Genomic DNA, 19192 nt, shown 5'->3' with positions numbered 1-19192 from the left:
TGTCAACTGACAAGACGTTGCTCGGGGTTCTCCTTAGTTTATAAGAGTCAAGTAGGACATCTACAAAACACTTACACAGAGGGGCGTTTCAACTGAGATGGAACATCTGTAAAGATTATTTTGTAATTATTTTATATTGAGAGATACAGGTAACTGCCAAAATAATGGAAACACTTGATTAAATGAGGGATACAAAGTATATTGAGTTAATTAAGTAATTAAAATCCCATCAATCTTAGGGTCATGTATAAAAATGCTGGGCAGGCCATTATTTTGTCTATGCCTCCATATGACAATGTCCCCATCCACAGGGCACGAGTGGTTCCTGAATGGTTTGATGAGCATGAAAACAATGTAAACCATGGCCATCTCAACTCAACTGAACACTTATGGGAGATTATGGAGCTGCGCCTGAGACAGCGTTTTTCACCAATAACATTCTCGTGGAAGAATGGTGTTGCATCCCTCCAACAGAGATCCAGACACTTGTAGAATCTATGCCACAGTGTATTGAAGCTGTTCTGGCTCGTGGTGGCCCAACACATTACTAAAACACTTTATGTTGGTGTTTCCTTTATTTTGGTAGTTACCTATATATCACTGAAATAAGCAATATCCTACATGACAATTAATTACTATTTTATCCTTATAGCAGGATACATTTTGGGGATAGAAATGTCTAGAAGCTAATACTTTTTTATTTTCTTTTGTTTCACCTTTATTTAACCAGGTAGGCTAGTTGAGAACAAGTTCTCATTTACAACTGCGACCTGGCCAAGATAAAGCAAAGCAGTTTGACACAAACAACAACACAGAGTTAAACATGGAATAAACAAACATACAGTCAATAAGACAGTAGAAAAAGTATATATACAGTGTGTGCAAATGAGGTAAGATAAGGCAATAAATAGGCCATGGTGGCGAAGTAATTACAATATAGCAATTAAACACTAGAGTGAGAGATGTGCAAAACATGAAAGTGCAAATAGAGATACTGGGGTGCAAAGGAGCAAGATAAATACATAAATACAGTATGGGGATGAGGTAGTTGGATGGGCTATTTACAGGTGGGCTATGTACAGGTGCAGTGATCTGTGAACTGTTCTGACAGCTGGTGCTTAAAGTTAGTGAGGGAGATATGAGTCTCCAGCTTCAGTGATTTTTGCAGTTCGTTCCAGTCATTCGCAGCAGAGAACTGGAAGGAAAGGCGGCCAAAGGAAGAATTCGCTTTGGGGGTGACCAATGAGATATACCTTCTGGAGCGCGTGCTACGGGAGGGTGCTGCTATGGTGACCAGTGAGCAAGGATAAGGCAGCGCTTTACCTAGCAGAGACTTGTAGATGACCTGGAGCCAGTGGGTTTGGCGACGAATATGAAGCGAGGGCCAGCTAACGAGAGCATACAGGTCACAGTGGTGGGTAGTAAATCAGGCTTTGGTGACAAAACGGATGGCACTGTGATAGACTGCATCCAGTTTGTTGTGTAGAGTGTTGGAGGCTATTTTGTAAATGACATCGCCAAAATTGAGGAACGGTAGGATGGTCAGTTTTATGAGGGTATGTTTGGCAGCATGAGTGAAGGATGCTTTATTGCGAAATAGAAAGCCGTATCTAGATTTAATTTAGGATTGGAGATGCTTAATGTGCGTCTGGAAGGAAAGTTTACAGTCTAACCAGACACCTAGGTATTTGTAGTTGTCCACATATTCTAAGTCAGAACCGTCCAGAGTAGTGATGCTGGACGGGCGGGCAGGTGCGGGCAGCAATCGGTTGAATAGCATGCATTTAGTTTTAATTGCATTTAAGAACAGTTGGAGGACACAGAAGGAGAGTTGTATGGCATTGAAGCTCGTCTGGAGATTAGTTAACAGTGTCCAAGGAGGGGCCAGAAGTAGACAGAATGGTGTCGTCTGCGTAGAGGTGGATCAGAGAATCACCAGCAGCAAGAGCGACATCATTGATGTACAGTGCCTTGCGAAAGTATTCGGCCCCCTTGAACTTTGCGACCTTTTGCCACATTTCAGGCTTCAAACATAAAGATATAAAACTGTATTTTTTTGTGAAGAATCAACAACAAGTGGGACACAATCATGAAGTGGAACGACATTTATTGGATATTTCAAACTTTTTTAACAAATCAAAAACTGAAAAATTGGGCGTGCAAAATTATTCAGCCCCTTTACTTTCAGTGCAGCAAACTCTCTCCAGAAGTTCAGCGAGGATCTCTGAATGATCCAATGTTGACCTAAATGACTAATGATGATAAATACAATCCACCTGTGTGTAATCAAGTCTCCGTATAAATGCACCTGCACTGTGATAGTCCTAGAGGTCCGTTAAAAGCGCAGAGAGCATCATGAAGAACAAGGAACACACCAGGCAGGTCCGAGATACTGTTGTGAAGAAGTTTAAAGCCGGATTTGGATACAAAAAGATTTCCCAAGCTTTAAACATCCCAAGGAGCACTGTGCAAGCGATAATATTGAAATGGAAGGAGTATCAGACCACTGCAAATATACCAAGACATGGCCGTCCCTCTAAACTTTCAGCTCATACAAGGAGAAGACTGATCAGAGATGCAGCCAAGAGGCCCATGATCACTCTGGATGAACTGCAGAGATCTACAGCTGAGGTGGGAGACTCTGTCCATAGGACAACAATCAGTCGTATATTGCACAAATCTGGCCTTTATGGAAGAGTGGCAAGAAGAAAGCCATTTCTTAAAGATATCCATAAAAAGAGTTGTTTAAAGTTTGCCACAAGCCACCTGGGAGACACACCAAACATGTGGAAGAAGGTGCTCTGGTCAGATGAAACCAAAATGTAACTTTTTGGCAACAATGTAAAACGTTATGTTTGGCGTAAAAGCAACACAGCTCATCACCCTGAACACACCATCCCCACTGTCAAACATGGTGGTGGCAGCATCATGGTTTGGGCCTGCTTTTCTTCAGCAGGGAGAGGTAAGATGGTTAAAATTGATGGGAAGATGGATGGAGCCAAATACAGGACCATTCTGGAAGAAAACCTGATGGAGTCTGCAAAAGACCTGAGACTTGGACGGAGATTTGTCTTCCAACAAGACAATGATCCAAAACATAAAGCAAAATCTACAATGGAATGGTTCAAAAATAAACATATCCAGGTGTTAGAATGGCCAAGTCAAAGTCCAGACCTGAATCCAATTGAGAATCTGTGGAAAGAACTGAAAACTGCTGTTCACAAATGCTCTCCATCCAACCTCACTGAGCTCGAGCTGTTTTGCAAGGAGGAATGGGAAAAAAATTCAGTCTCTCGATGTGCAAAACTGATAGAGACATACCCCAAGCGACTTACAGCTGTAATCGCAGCAAAAGGTGGCGCTACAAAGTATTAACTTAAGGGGGATGAATAATTTTGCACGCCCAATTTCTCAGTTTTTGATTTGTTAAAAAAGTTTGAAATATCCAATAAATGTCGTTCCACTTCATGATTGTGTCCAACTTGTTGTTGATTCTTCACAAAAAAATACAGTTTTATATCTTTATGTTTGAAGCCTGAAATGTGGCAAAAGGTCGCAAAGTTCAAGGGGGCCGAATACTTTCGCAAGGCACTGTATATACATATACATATGAGATGAGTAATATAGGGAACATTATATTAGGTTGCATTGTTTAAAGTGGCTAGTGATATATTTTACATCATTTCCCATCAATTCCCATTATTAAAGTGGCTGGAATTGAGTCAGTGTGTTGGCAGCAGCCACTCAATGTTAGTGGTGGCTGTTTAACAGTCTGATGGCCTTGAGATAGAAGCTGTTTTTCAGTCTCTCGGTCCCAGCTTTGATGCACCTGTACTGACCTCGCCTTCTGGATGATAGCGGGGTGAACAGGCAGTGGCTCGGGTGGTTGCTGTCCTTGATGATCTTTATGGCCTTCCTGTGACATCGGGTGGTGTAGGTGTCCTGGAGGGCAGGTAGTTTGCCCCCGGTGATGCATTGTGCAGACCTCACTACCCTCTGGAGAGCCTTACGGTTGTGGGTGGAGCAGTTGCCGTACCAGGCGGTGATACAGCCCGACAGGATGCTCTCGATTGTGCATCTGTAGAAGTTTGTGAGTGCTTTTGGTGATAAGCCGAATTTCTTCAGCCTCCTGAGGTTGAAGAGGTGCTGCTGCGCCTTCTTCACGATGCTGTCTGTGTGGGTGGACCAATTCAGTTTGTCTGTGATGTGTACGCCGAGGAACTTAAAACTTACTACCCTCTCCACTACTGTTCCATCGATGTGGATAGGGGGGTGTTCCCTCTGCTGTTTCCTGAAGTCCACAATCATCTCCTTAGTTTTGTTGACGTTGAGTGTGATTGTGAGGTGTGCAGGCAATGAGACAGTGATCACTGAGATCAGCAGAGGTGTATTTGGAGGGCAAATTGGTTTGGATGATATATATGAGGGTGCCCGTGTTTACGGATTTGGGGTTGTACCTGGTAGGTTCATTGATAATTTGTGTGAGATTGAGGGCATCAAGCTTAGATTGTAGGATGGTCTGGGTGTTAAGCATGTCCCAGTTTAGCTTACCTAGCAGCACAAGCTCTGAAGATAGATGGGTGGGCAATCAATTCACATATGGTGTCCAGGGCACAGCTGTGGGCAGAGGGTGGTCTATAGCAAGGGGCAACGGTGAGAGACTTGTTTCTGGAAAGGTGGATTTTTAAAAGTAGAAGCTCACATTGTTTGGGTACAGACCTGGATAGTAAGACAGAACTCTGCAGGCTCTCTGCAGTAGATTGCAACTCCGCCCCCTTTGGCAAATGTATCTTGCCGGAAAATGTTATAGTTAGGGATGGAAATTTCAGGGTTTTTGGTGGTCTTCCCAAGCCAGGATTCAGACACGGCTAGGACATCCGGGTTGGCAGAGTGTGCTAAAGCAGTGAATAAAACAAACTTAGGGGGGAGGCTTCTAATGTTGACATGCATGAAACCAAGGCTTTTACGGTTACAGAAGTCAACAAATGAGAGCACCTGGAGAATAAGAGTAGATCCAGGAACAGATATAGACCTTATTAATGAATAAGTATGAATTTATCTCAGACGTGACCAACTGAGCATTATTTGTGTGTGTGCATGTGTATACTTGTCCACACATACGTGTATGTGTGTTTAGGTAAACACTGTGTCCAATTAAAGGCTTAGGGACTTCTGGGAAGATCTGTTTCAACAGTATTAGGGAATTTATATTCTGAAATGAAATTGGCAACCCTTGACAAAAGAAAATGGGAGATAATGGATATATGGTTTTAAATCACAGGTTAAGGATATGCCCCTTTTTTTCGATTTTCACCTAAAATGACATACCCAAATCTAACTTGCTATAGCTCAGGCCCTGAAGCAAGGATATGCATATTCTTTGTACCATTTGAAAGGAAATACTTTGACGTTTGTGGAAATGTGAAAGGAATGTAGGAGAATATAACACAATAGATCTGGTAAAAGATAATACAAAGAAAAAACTAACCGTTCTTTTGTATTTTTTTTGTACCATCATATTTGATACGCAAGGGAAAGGCCATATTGTACTATTCCAGGCCAGGTTAAATTTAGATTTCAGCCTAAAACTTTGCACATACTCTGACAGCAGTGTATGTGCAAAGTTTTAGGCTGATCCAATGAATCATTGCATTTCTGTTCAAAATGTTGTATCAATTCTGCCCAAATGTGCCTAAATGTGTTTATTAATAACTTAATGTTCAAATTTGTGCACTCTACTCAAACAATATACCACTGTAATAGCTACTGTAAATTGGACAGTGCAGTTAGATTAACAAGCATTTAAGCTTTCTGCCAATATTAGATATGTCTATGTCCTGAGAAATGTTCTTGTTACTTTCAACCTTATGCTAATCGCATTAGCCTACGTTAGCTCAACCGTCCCATGGATGGGATACCGATCCCGAAGAAGTTTTAATATTGGGAAAGTTGAGAAATAAATATAGTAGGCCGAGCCTATAGAAAGCTGATGGGACCCTCCTCTTTTTAATAGAGGCCATCAATCAGTTTTCTCCTGCATTTGCATTGCCTATAGAAATGTTGCGCAACATGAGCTCATGGGCTCTCATAAAGTGTTTGATTAGATTTTCGATTACATTTTCATTGATATCAGAATGATTAGAGGGACAATAGAGTGTTGAGTACCAGGCAGTTATCAAGTTCGGTAAGCTACTAATGACCATCAGCAGCATCAAAGCTTGGAGAAGCCTAATTACCGTGACTAAATTTGACTCACGCCCACCGATTTGGCGGTAATACGGTCACCGCAAAAGCCCTAGGATAGGGTGTGACTGCTTCTTTAAGACAGCTTCTCTGTCCCCTCTACTTACATGGGCATGCATCCTGTCAGGTGACCAGGGAGTAGTCACATTGTTTCTTGGAGAATGCATAGAAATGACCAAAATGCTCTTACACATGCTGTGTGTGCAGGGGGTGAGGGGTGATAATGGTGATGTTTGGGAGTGTGTGTGAGAGAGAGTGTGTTGGGTCTTCCAGGTGGGTTTATGTAATGGGGGATGTGAGAGCTAGGTGACAATAGGCTGACAGACAGATGTGGGGGGTGCTGTGAGGTGGGATCTGCTGTAGCCCTCCCATAAACCAGAGTAAAATGCCCTCCTTTAAGCACAGTGCTTATATTTACAACAGGGGTATAGCCTAACTGGCTGGCATGAAAATAAACCACAGGGAAAAACATCCTCCATTCGCTATTTAAGTACATAGATAACATGTATTTTTTCCTGCTGCCCCCGTTTTTGATACAGGTGCATGATAATGGTCCATTCTAAATCAAAACAAAATGTCACACATATTATTTAGTATTTGTAAATACAAGATTAAATCAAGATTAGTCTGATGGGTGACAATATTAGCCAATCACTTGTGAATTATATATTATGACTTGTGAATCAGTCTTGTTTCAATCAGTCGCACACCTCATGTAGCCTAGCCCATAGGCCTATATGTTTTACTAAGGTTTGTATCACAACTAAAAGTGGACGAATAACTTTTTAAAATGCAGCATATTAATCTGCTTTACAAGGGGTGTAGAGCCTAACTGGCATAAACAGTGCCTTGCGAAAGTATTCGGCCCCCTTGAACTTTGCGACCTTTTGCCACATTTCAGGCTTCAAACATAAAGATATAAAACTGTATTTTTTTGTGAAGAATCAACAACAAGTGGGACACAATCATGAAGTGGAACGACATTTATTGGATATTTCAAACTTTTTTAACAAATCAAAAACTGAAAAATTGGGCGTGCAAAATTATTCAGCCCCTTTACTTTCAGTGCAGCAAACTCTCTCCAGAAGTTTAGTGAGGATCTCTGAATGATCCAATGTTGACCTAAATGACTAATGATAAATAAATACAATCCACCTGTGTGTAATCAAGTCTCCGTATAAATGCACCTGCACTGTGATAGTCTCAGAGGTCCGTTAAAAGCTTAGAGAGCATCATGAAAAACAAGGAACACACCAGGCAGGTCCGAGATACTGTTGTGAAGAAGTTTAAAGCCGGATTTGGATACAAAAAGATTTCCCAAGCTTTAAACATCCAAAGGAGCACTGTGCAAGCGATAATATTGAAATGGAAGGAGTATCAGACCACTGCAAATCTACCAAGACCTGGCCGTCCCTCTAAACTTTCAGCTCATACAAGGAGAAGACTGATCAGAGATGCAGCCAAGAGGCCCACGATCACTCTGGATGAACTGCAGAGATCTACAGCTGAGGTGGGAGACTCTGTCCATAGGACAACAATCAGTTGTATATTGCACAAATCTGGCCTTTATGGAAGAGTGGCAAGAAGAAAGCCATTTCTTAAAGATATCCATAAAAAGTGTTGTTTAAAGTTTGCTACAAGCCACCTGGGAGACACACCAAACATGTGGAAGAAGGTGCTCTGGTCAGATGAAACCAAAATGTAACTTTTTGGCAACAATGTAAAACGTTATGTTTGGCGTAAAAGCAACACAGCTCATCACCCTGAACACACCATCCCCACTGTCAAACATGGTGGTGGCAGCATCATGGTTTGGGCCTGCTTTTCTTCAGCAGGGACAGGGAAGATGGTTAAAATTGATGGGAAGATGGATGGAGCCAAATACAGGACCATTCTGGAAGAAAACCTGATGGAGTCTGCAAAAGACCTGAGACTTGGACGGAGATTTGTCTTCCAACAAGACAATGATCCAAAACATAAAGCAAAATCTACAATGGAATGGTTCAAAAATAAACATATCCAGGTGTTAGAATGGCCAAGTCAAAGTCCAGACCTGAATCCAATCGAGAATCTGTGGAAAGAACTGAAAACTGCTGTTCACAAATGCTCTCCATCCAACCTCACTGAGCTCGCGCTGTTTTGCAAGGAGGAATGGGAAAAAATTTCAGTCTCTCGATGTGCAAAACTGATAGAGACATACCCCAAGCGACTTACAGCTGTAATCGCAGCAAAAGGTGGCGCTACAAAGTATTAACTTAAGGGGGCTGAATAATTTTGCACGCCCAATTTTTCAGTTTTTGATTTGTTAAAAAAGTTTGAAATATCCAATAAATGTCGTTCCACTTCATGATTGTGTCCCACTTGTTGTTGATTCTTCACAAAAAATACAGTTTTATATCTTTATGTTTGAAGCCTGAAATGTGGCAAAAGGTCGCAAAGTTCAAGGGGGCCGAATACTTTCGCAAGGCACTGTATAAGCAGCATGTGAGTTTAAAGTTTTGGCAAGAACATTTTTGCCATAAAAATGCACCTTTATAATGAAATAATAATAATCGCATTTGCGGTCACTTTTGATAATGGTGTTTTCCACTAATGGAACATTCGTGCTTATATCCTACTACCATGTACACATTGCTGCACTTATAATGTGAAGAAATAGCCTAATAGTTTATCAACATTTTAAGCTAAACATTTTGATCTGTTGCATCAGCCACATTGCATAAAAAAATATGTTTTGATGCTAGTGGTTGTATTCATTTGGGATCTATCACATCCCACAACTGTCCTAGACTATGTTTGGAATATTTATTTCTCACACAGAATAGAATGTCAACTTTTGTACTATGGAGGGATAGTAGATTGACATAGGCTAGCACTTTTGCTGTTTGTTAGGCCTACTCATCTTGTTGGCTAACGAAATGTAAATGTGGACAGTTCTTCCAATATCTTCAATATGCACCTCGGAATTGGATAAGGACACACACAGCTGCATCCCGATGCGTCTGTCTTAACTTTTAGGCTGTGAGAAAGACCCAATCACGTGACGGAGAGCCGTGTGAGTGAGAGAAGCTTCGGATTGTGCAGCACACTCAGGGAGAAGGGCACAACGCAGCACTCCAGGATGCAAAAGGCATGGATTTCTTTAGGGTGCATTACGGCCACAAAGGGGATGCCACCGTGAAATCCAAGTGCTTGTCAAATTGTGAATGAGAGACTATTGGAGCGTGTACAGCCTGCATAAAAAAAAGCAGAACTCATGCTTTTCAAGCAACTTTTTTCAAATCATCGTTAATGTCTCATCATGTAGCCTTACAATGTATTAAACATCAAAACATATAGCCCAACGTTTGTCGAACAACTAAAGTTACATTAATAACTCTAAATTAAGCATATAGGAGTACCCATTCCTTTGTTAACCACTCAACACAGAATAGTGTTGTGCGCACTCCCTCAAATCGTTTGGGAGAAAATATTTATATTTTATTCAGCTTTGTTCAATTGTATTCTTCATACTATAAAATAATATCAAATAATGTCACGGAATTATAAGCAAATCTGCCAAATGAACTAGTGTAGCCCACAGCCATTTGCCATAGCCACATCAGGACCTAACATAAGGACAACTCAGAGTCTGCTATTATTCTCTTCTGAAACAGACTACATTTTCTTCACATCATGCATCTTTAGACCTGTCTAAAATAAATCATGGATTTATTGTGAAGGTGTAGGCTATATTACATGGATTTATTTACTTTTTTAAATGGCTTGTAGTGGAAGCCAGGAGATGCTAAATGTGTTTATGTTAATTAACGGCCAATTATTGTGACACCGACAGATATTTGTTTGACAATCACCGGCAGACAACATTTTGTTGACTGCTACCATAACCCATCTTGATCCTCTCCTATTGTCTTAAAGGAGCAGTCACACCATAACCAATCCTGATCCTCTCCTGTTGTCTTAAAGGAGCAGTCACACCATAACCCATCTTGATCCTCTCCTATTGTCTTAAAGGAGCAGTCACACCATAACCAATCCTGATCCTCTCCTGTTGTCTTAAAGGAGCAGTCACACCATATCCCATCTTGATCCTCTCCTGTTGTCTTAAAGGAGCAGTCACACCATAACCCATTCTGATCCTCTCCTGTTGTCTTAAAGGAGCAGTCACACCATAACCCATTCTGATCCTCTCCTGTTGTCTTAAAGGAGCAGTCACACCATAACCCATCTTGATCCTCTCCTGTTGTCTTAAAGGAGCAGTCACACCATAACCCATCTTGATCCTCTCCTGTTGTCTTAAAGGAGCAGTCACACCATAACCCATCTTGATCCTCTCCTGTTGTCTTAAAGGAGCAGTCACACCATAACCCATCTTGATCCTCTCCTGTTGTCTTAAAGGAGCAGTCACACCATAACCCATCTTGATCCTCTCCTATTGTCTTAAAGGAGCAGTCACACCATAACCAATCCTGATCCTCTCATGTTGTCTTAAAGGAGCAGTCACACCATAACCCATCTTGATCCTCTCCTATTGTCTTAAAGGAGCAGTCACACCATAACCCATTCTGATCCTCTCCTGTTGTCTTAAAGGAGCAGTCACACCATAACCCATCTTGATCCTCTCCTGTTGTCTTAAAGGAGCAGTCACACCATAACCCATCTTGATCCTCTCCTGTTGTCTTAAAGGAGCAGTCACACCATAACCCATCTTGATCCTCTCCTGTTGTCTTAAAGGAGCAGTCACACCATAACCCATCTTGATCCTCTCCTGTTGTCTTAAAGGAGCAGTCACACCATAACCCATCCTGATCCTCTCCTGTTGTCTTAAAGGAGCAGTCACACCATAACCAATCCTGATCCTCTCCTGTTGTCTTAAAGGAGCAGTCACACCATAACCCATCTTGATCCTCTCCTGTTGTCTTAAAGGAGCAGTCACACGATAACCCATCCTGATCCTCTCCTGTTGTCTTAATTAACTAAAGGGAGGCTTGGAGATGGCTAGAGGCACAGGTCCCTCTCTCTCAGGATGAAACTCTACATCAGAGAATTATCAACCTGTATCCTCCTCAGAAGAAAAGAGATATAGCAAGACATCATCTCCCCGGGAATATGAAAAATAACAACTTAATGTATAGCAGATATAGTCAACATGGACAATAGGAATGTATCCAGAGGAATTGACATAAGACAAGGAATGGGTCCATGATGAAATACTCTGACCTGTGGAGGTATGACTGGGGCTAGTAGAGCTAACACACACACACACACACACAAAACCAGAATGTAACCTGCCAAGAAGGCGACAGTTTGCTGTACCAGAAACACAGAGACAGGAAACAAAGGCTCCACGGCTCTGACTCCTATTAATAGGCCACAGTGGCAGAGAACAGCTGCTCCACCAACACAGCACATCCCACTGATAGAATAATGATAGAGGGAGAGAGAGTGAGGTAGTTGGAGAGATTGAGAAAATAAGAGAGAGATAGACAGAGAGGAGCGATGGAGAGAGTAAGAGAGAGAGAGCGAGGGAGAGAGTAAGAGAGGAGAGATAGGGAGGGAGCAAAAGAGGGAGCGAGAGATAGAGAGCGCAAGAGAGGGAGAGAGTAAGAGAGAGAGAGAAAGAAAGAGGAGACAGAAAGAGGGAGGGAGAGAGATAAAGAAAGATAGAGAAGGGGGATGGAAGCAGGGATGGAGGAAAACATAAGGAACATGGCGAGTCAGTAGAATAGTGTCGGTGGTGATGTAGGGGTGTTGGATAGGTAAGGTGTAGGGCACAGAGAAAGCTGTGATGGGGGATTGATGAATGGGAGGTGAGGGGAGACAGGCTAGAAGCAGAGAGACAGAGAGGGGGGGTGCTAAGTGACAGAATATGGCAAAATACACAGGAGAGAGATAGGCACCTTGTGAGTGTCAAGAAATGCAATGACTGTAGCATGCTGCAGAAAAGAAGGGAGGAAGAAAGAAAGATGGAGAGAATTAATGACGAGTGTGTATCCATGTATGAGAATGCAGAATCACATCTGTATATTTATGCATTTAATTCTCTGCAGCAAAGCAATGTATCTAAATCATGTGATCCATGCTAAATACAGCATCATTTGTAGATGTACATCTTTTAATATGCATTTTTGTGTCTATAGTATGACTGGGAATAAAAGAGAGATGCAAAAGAAGGAATGAAAAATAGAGAGAGAGAGAGAGAGAGAGAGTCAGAACAGTCTGTAGGGATGCAGGCAGGAGGAGGAATGTGGTTTCCATGGCAACCCGAGGTAGGCTGAGCTCTGGGTGTCCGTTCCAGCTCTGACTGCGCGTTGCACTGCAGCGGCCCTCGCCTCGCTCTCTCCATCCTCCCCCACTCTCTCCCTCTATTCCTCCCTCGCTCGCTCATTCACTCCATCCCTACCCTCCCCTGCCACCTCCTCGGCTCCCTCCCTCTCTCCATGCGAGAGAGATGAACTCAACACTATACACACCCATCTCCTTATTATCCAGACCCAGCTCTTCACTGAGCACCATTGAGTCCAACTGTACTGTCACAGTGGTGTTATGCAGATATTACATTATCATACGAGCACAGTGATCCTGTATCACCGTGTCTCAACCCAGGCAGCAGCCCCCTCCCCTCCCCCCGCCCCTTGCACTAGTTCTCGGCTCAGCTGAAAAGCCAGCATCTGCGGGCATTCTGCTGCCATGTGCCGCTGGGCATGTTGTGATTGGGAAGGCATGTGAAAACAAGGCATGCCATGGTACTGTACTGTTGTAGTAGGGAACATGGACAGGAGGCCTGCCCTTCCCTCCCTCCTTCCCTGAAAGACAGACACAGAGGCTGTGTGATAGCAGGTGAGTCACAACCCTGCATTCTAAGGTATCGTGGCCCACTACAAATGACAGTTTATTTTATTTTTATATCACCTTTATTTAACCAGGTAGGCTAGTTCAGAACAAGTTCTCATTTGCAACTGCGACCTGGCCAAGATAAAGAGTAGCAATTCAACACATATAACAACACAGAGTTACAAATGGAATAAACAAAACATACAGTCAATAATACAGTAGAACAAAATAAAACAAAAAGTCTATATACAGTGAGTGCAAATGAGGTAAGTTAAGGAAATAAATAGGTCATGGTGGCGAAGTAATTACAATATAGCAATTAAACACCGGAATGGTAGATCGGCAGTATAGATACTGGGGTGCAAAGGAGCAAAATAAATAAATAAATACCAGTATGGGGATGAGGTAGGTAGATAGATGTGCTGTTTACAGATGGGCTATGTACAGGTGCAGGGATCTGTAAGCTGCTCTGACAGCTGGTGCTTAAAGCTAGTGAGGGAGATGTGAGTCTCCAGCTTCAGAGATTTATGCAATTCGTTCCAGTCATGGGCAGCAGAGAACTGGAAGGAAAGACGACCAAAGGAGGAATTGGCTTTGGGGGTGACCAGTGAGATATATCTGCTGGAGCGCGTGCTACGAGTGGGTGCTGCGCGGGTGACCAGTGTGCTCAGATAAGGCGGGGCTTTACCTAGCAGAGACTTGTAGATAACCTGTAGCCAGTGGATGTGGCGACGAGTATGAAGCGAGGGCCAACCAACGAGAGAGTACAGGTCGCAATGGTGGGTAGTGTATGGGGCTTTGGTGACAAAACGGATGGCACTGTGATAGACTGCATCCAGTTTGTTGAGTAGAGTGTTGGAGGCTACTATATAGATGACATCACCGAAGTCGAGGATCGGTAGGATGGTCAGTTTTACGAGGGTATGTTTGGCAGCATGAGTGAAGGATGCTTTATTGCGACATAGGAAGCCGATTCTAGATTTCATTTAGGATTGGAGATGCTTAATGTGAGTCTGGAAGGAGAGTTTACAGTCTAACCAGACACACAGGTATTTGTAGTTGTCCACGTATTCTAAGTCAGAGCCGTCCAGAGTAGTGATGCTGGACGTGCGGGCAGTGATCGATTGAATAGCATGCATTTAGTTTTATTTGCGTTTAAGAGCAGTTGGAGGCCACGGAAGGAGAGTTGTATGGCATTGAAGCTCGTCTGGAGATTAGTTAACAGTGTCCAAGGAGGGGCCAGAAGTATACAGAATGGTGTTGTCTGCGTAGAGGTGGATCAGAGAATCACCAGCAGCAAGAGCAACATCATTAATGTATACAGAAAAGAGAGTGATATACAGTATAATCATATTGTCAATCTTTGATGATTCATCATACATGCATCATACATGCATGATTTACATAGTCTAAACTGACAAACATACATTTGAAAATATGACAGCATGCCAAGTTTCAAGACGCTAAATACCATGAAATACCAGGCCCCATTATCTGCCCAGTGTTGACATATTGAGTTGAAACAGCTGTCAACATGCTTGCCACTTCCTTTTTTGACATAATGAACCCAAACTAAGCAATGTTTCAGCCTCAACCTTCCCAAATATCGAAAATGCTAAATATATGTCGAATTTCAGAAATCCACATCCGCAAAATCTACAACAATTCTGAATATTCTCATATCAACATTAGGATGAATTGTACTAAAGGCTGTGGTGGTTGTGTCATCACAACTGATATCACTGATTTGAGTCGCTGGGATAGTTCTGTGAGTCCGTGTGATGCATGCGCTGTAATGCCCTCTGATTATAAATATGTTCATAAGGTCACTGAGCTTAATGAAAAATAACAAACATCTCAGGACATTAAGGGCAGCCCTGTGATGACTCGTTGAGCAGGCTGAGAGAGGATATGTGAGAGAGACACTGATTGGGTGAAACTTTTTTGGGCTCTTTTACGTTATGGAGCGTTCATTTGACCCCTGGGTGACTGACCTTTGGTGTCTCGATGTGGGAGCAGCTCACCAGCACCGACACACGCTCCACCTTCTGAGGGCTCCTCCTTGTGGTCACTCGTACCTGTGACACTCCCTCCTCCCCAGAGTTCTGTAGGAAGGACACACAGGATGAAATAGATCCAAAACTTTTTCTGCTTATCATTTCCGACATTAGGTAGGCTATTTAGATACAGGAAATTTATCTTCGGTCATTTATTGATGCTCTAGAACACTAAATAAAGCCTTGCTCACCAGAATAATGTCATAAATCGATAGAATGAATGCATCATCAACAATATAGTTGACATCAGTAAAGTTCTCTTTCATTCCTACTTCTCTCCCACGGAGTAAAGATGTTTAGGGAAGATTTTCAGTGCAAAATGTCCAAATGACATCAGTTTCTCGACCGGTTTTACAGAAATGAAAAGCTGTGAAAACAATCAAACATGTTTATGATAGTATTTCAGTTCATCTTGGATGCATATCCTGGTTGAAAGTTAAATATGGTCAGCATTTATGTCGCTGAAAAAAAGCTAAGCACGCATTCACATTTCCTCAAGATTAAATAAATAAATGTATCATATTTCTCCACTCCTGTTCCCGAGAAACACAGTCAGTGTCCACACTTGGTGATAGTATATGAAACAGCTTGCACAGACTGCGAAAAACAACAGTTTACATGCCACAGTATCCTGTTTAAGTTCAGCCTATCCCAGGGATTTTATTTGGGTTCCTCAAAACTGGGATACGAGCTTATTTTGGGTTATTGTAAACGGGATATGATGTTTATATGCATCCACTCAAAAACAGAATACTTGAGTATCCCGACTAATAACAGGATATTGGTGTGCACGTAAACATGGCCATTGTTGTAGCAACATTTAAAATTAATCAAGGCAACATTCATCTGCGATGGAACAGGTTGAGTAATACAGCCGTTGGGCTCGCTTTCTGTCGACCTCTTTGCTAACCAGCATTGACTGACTGATATTTGTTGTGCAAACAGTCACCGGTGCCCCGCAGAACCAATGGAGAAAAGACAGAGTATAAACTGGACTGTCAAAGATCTACTAAACATGACAAACAATGGGATCATAGTGAAGAGAAATGAAAACTCAACCAATACATAGTGACAGGAGAGGAGGAGTAATCACTATGTTCCAGGCTCATACAGGACAGACTGGTAGCCTAAAGACTGTAACTGTATGAAATGATATAAGGACGTTGGCAGCTATTGATTCTTACACACTACGTATGTATTATTCAAAGCGGCAGTTAGATCTGACAGAGAGAGGGAGGCTTTTCCTACCTTCGAGCTGTTGAGTGTATTGCCACAGCTTAACCCGCACAGACCCTTAAGAGACAGCAGAGGGCAGCCTTTAGAGCAGGCCATGGAGTGCCTTAGACTGCCTGACGCAAGGTCACAAAAAGTGCTTGACAAAATTGCATTGATGATCAAGGCGCCAGCGGGTTCTTTGTCCTGATCTGTGTATAATAGACACGCTACACTCACAGAAGCATGCAGGCTAAACACATCTGTCGTCCTGTAAAAAAGGGCTCCCAAGTGGCGCAGCGGTCTAAGGCACTGCATCTCAGTGCTAGAGGTGTCACCACAGACCCTGGTTCGATCCTGCGCTGTTTCACAGACGTCCGTGATCGGGAGTCCCATAGGACGGTGCACAATTATTACAGCGTCGTCCGGGTTAGGGGACGGTTTGACCGGGGCAGGACGCCATTGTAAAATAAGAATTTGTTCGTAGCCGACTTACCTAGTTAAATAAAGGCTGAATAAATACATTTCAAATTAATGCTTGTAGATGTTTTGTCATTGCTGTTCCGTACTTTAACCAGACATGTAGATGTGTCGCTGCATGAGTCTGAATATGTTATCAGGGAGATGATAAGGGAGTTTTGCTTCGGCAGCTCTGTTCCCACATGGCAGTGCTGACAGGCAGGTCAACTGACACAAGCAGGGCTGAGGGTGCCCCCTGCCCTCTCAGCTGACCCCTCTGTCTAATAATGGCAGCTAGGAGGACGGCCTCGGCAACACTGGCAGGTCACTCATCACACACACACACACACACAAACGAAAGCACAGCACGCACACATGCACGCAAATGCAGTCACACATACACGTACACACACGCATGCAGTGTTCACAGACGCAAGCACACACGAACACACTGCAAAAGCACACGCACACACGGTTGAATGATGAGTCTATGAATGACTTATCATGAGTCAACAAACAGCATGCAGTATTCATTAGAAACATTCCTATTTCAAACTTGAACAGTCAAATAACAAGTAATGACAACTAAATAGACCAAATCACACAAGTATGACATTGGAATCACATTTGAGCTACAAACTAGATTCAGCTTTGCACAATGATAACCTAATATATTCAACTTTTCCATCAGGCCTCTTCCTCCCAAGTATCCCCCTCTTTTAACCAGTTTCATTCATTCCATCTCTACAGAAGCTATTATCCCCCTCACTTGCCTCTCTGCACCAAATCAGTGAATTTGCAGACTCATTTATTTTCCCTCCCATCCTCCACACAGGTGACAGCATGCCTCGAATGCTGATGAGGGCCTACTCACTGGCCAGCCACTGAGCTGAGCTGTCCCATTCACTAGCCCCCACTGCTAGGGCCTCCTCACTGGCCCCCACTGCTAGGGCCTAAGTAAGACCAAGGAACTGATCGTGGACTACAGGAAACAGCGGGGTGATCATGCCCCCATCTACAGCAATGGGGCTGCCGTGGAGCAGGTCAAGTTCCTCAGTGTCCAAATCACTAAGGACTTAAAATGGTCCACACACACATGCACAGTTGTGACAAAGGCATGACTGCGCCTCTTCTCCCTCAGGAGGTCAAAAAAGGTTTGGCATGGGCCCTCCAATACACAAAAAGATCTACGGCTGTACCATTAAGAGCATGTTGACTGGCTGCATCACTGCTTGGTATGGCAACAGCACCGCCCTCGATCGCATGGTGCAACATAGGGTGGTGTGGACAGCCCAGTACATCACTGGGACCAAGCTGCCTGCCATCCAGGACCTCTATATCAGGTAGTGTGAAAGGAAGGGTCGGAAAATCGTTAAGCCTCCAACCACCCAAGCCACTGATTGTTCTCTCTGCTTCCGCATGGCAAGCGGTACCGGTTCATCAAGTCTGACATCAACAGGCTCCAGAACAGTTTCTAACCCCATGCCATAAGACTGCTAAATAGCTACACAGACTATCTGAGTTGACCTTTGTATTTGATTCTTACTTTGCACTGTGTCTATGCACACTCACAGGGCCCTACACACTACACACACTGATATCCCAACACACATACACACACTCACTCAATTTGCTCACACACACATAATATGCACACACATTTATACTGACTATATCCACACACACACACACACTTTTACATTTTAGTCATTTAGCAGACACTCTTATCCAGAGCGACTTACTTAGTAGTGAGTGCATACATTTTCATACTTTTTTCATACTGGTCCCCTGTGGGAATCAAACCCACAACCCTGGTGCTGCAAGTGCCATGCTCTACCAACTGAGATACACAGGAACATACAATCATCATATATGCTGCTGTACTCTGTTTATCATATATCCTGATGCCTAGTCACCTTACCCCTATACAGGGCCCCCGAGTGCCGCAGTGGTCTAAGGCACTGCATCTCAGTGCTAGAGGTGTCACTACAGGCCCTGGTTCGATTCCAGACTGTATCACAACCGGTTGTGATTGGGAGTCCCATAGGGCGGCACACAATTGGACCAGCGTCGTCATGGGCTTGGCCGGGGTAGGCCGTCATTGTAAATATGAATTTGTTCTTAAATTGACTTGCCTAGTTAAATAAAAGGTTAAATATAAAATATAAATATCTACCTCACTACAGTATCCCTGCTTTGGGATGTAAATATTGTACTGGAACTGACCCTGTACAGTGCCTCGCGAAAGTATTCGGCCCCCTTGAACTTTGCGACCTTTTGCCACATTTCAGGCTTCAAACATAAAGATATAAAACTGTATTTTTCTGTGAAGAATCAACAACAAGTGGGACACAATCATGAAGTGGAACGACATTTATTGGATATTT

At 43.0% G+C, this 19192-nt stretch overlaps 1 protein-coding gene across 4 annotated transcripts in view; it reads right to left on the bottom strand.

Annotated features, from left to right (window-relative positions):
* LOC110488767 (discs, large homolog 3 (Drosophila)) overlaps positions 1-19192 on the bottom strand; it is a 143819-nt gene that overhangs the window by 84261 nt on the left and 40366 nt on the right. For all 4 annotated transcript variants that reach the window (XM_090198345.1, XM_090198347.1, XM_090198348.1 and 1 more), the window contains exon 4: positions 15072-15182. In XM_090198345.1, the coding sequence (XP_090054471.1) occupies positions 15072-15182 (111 nt within the window). The remainder of the gene's footprint in view (positions 1-15071; positions 15183-19192) is intronic.

This window comes from Oncorhynchus mykiss, chromosome 14 (genome assembly GCF_057628025.1).
Source record: "Oncorhynchus mykiss isolate SJ-2025 chromosome 14, ASM5762802v1, whole genome shotgun sequence".
NCBI classification, from domain to species: Eukaryota; Metazoa; Chordata; class Actinopteri; order Salmoniformes; family Salmonidae; genus Oncorhynchus; species Oncorhynchus mykiss.
This window is presented reverse-complemented; position numbering and strand designations above follow the sequence as displayed.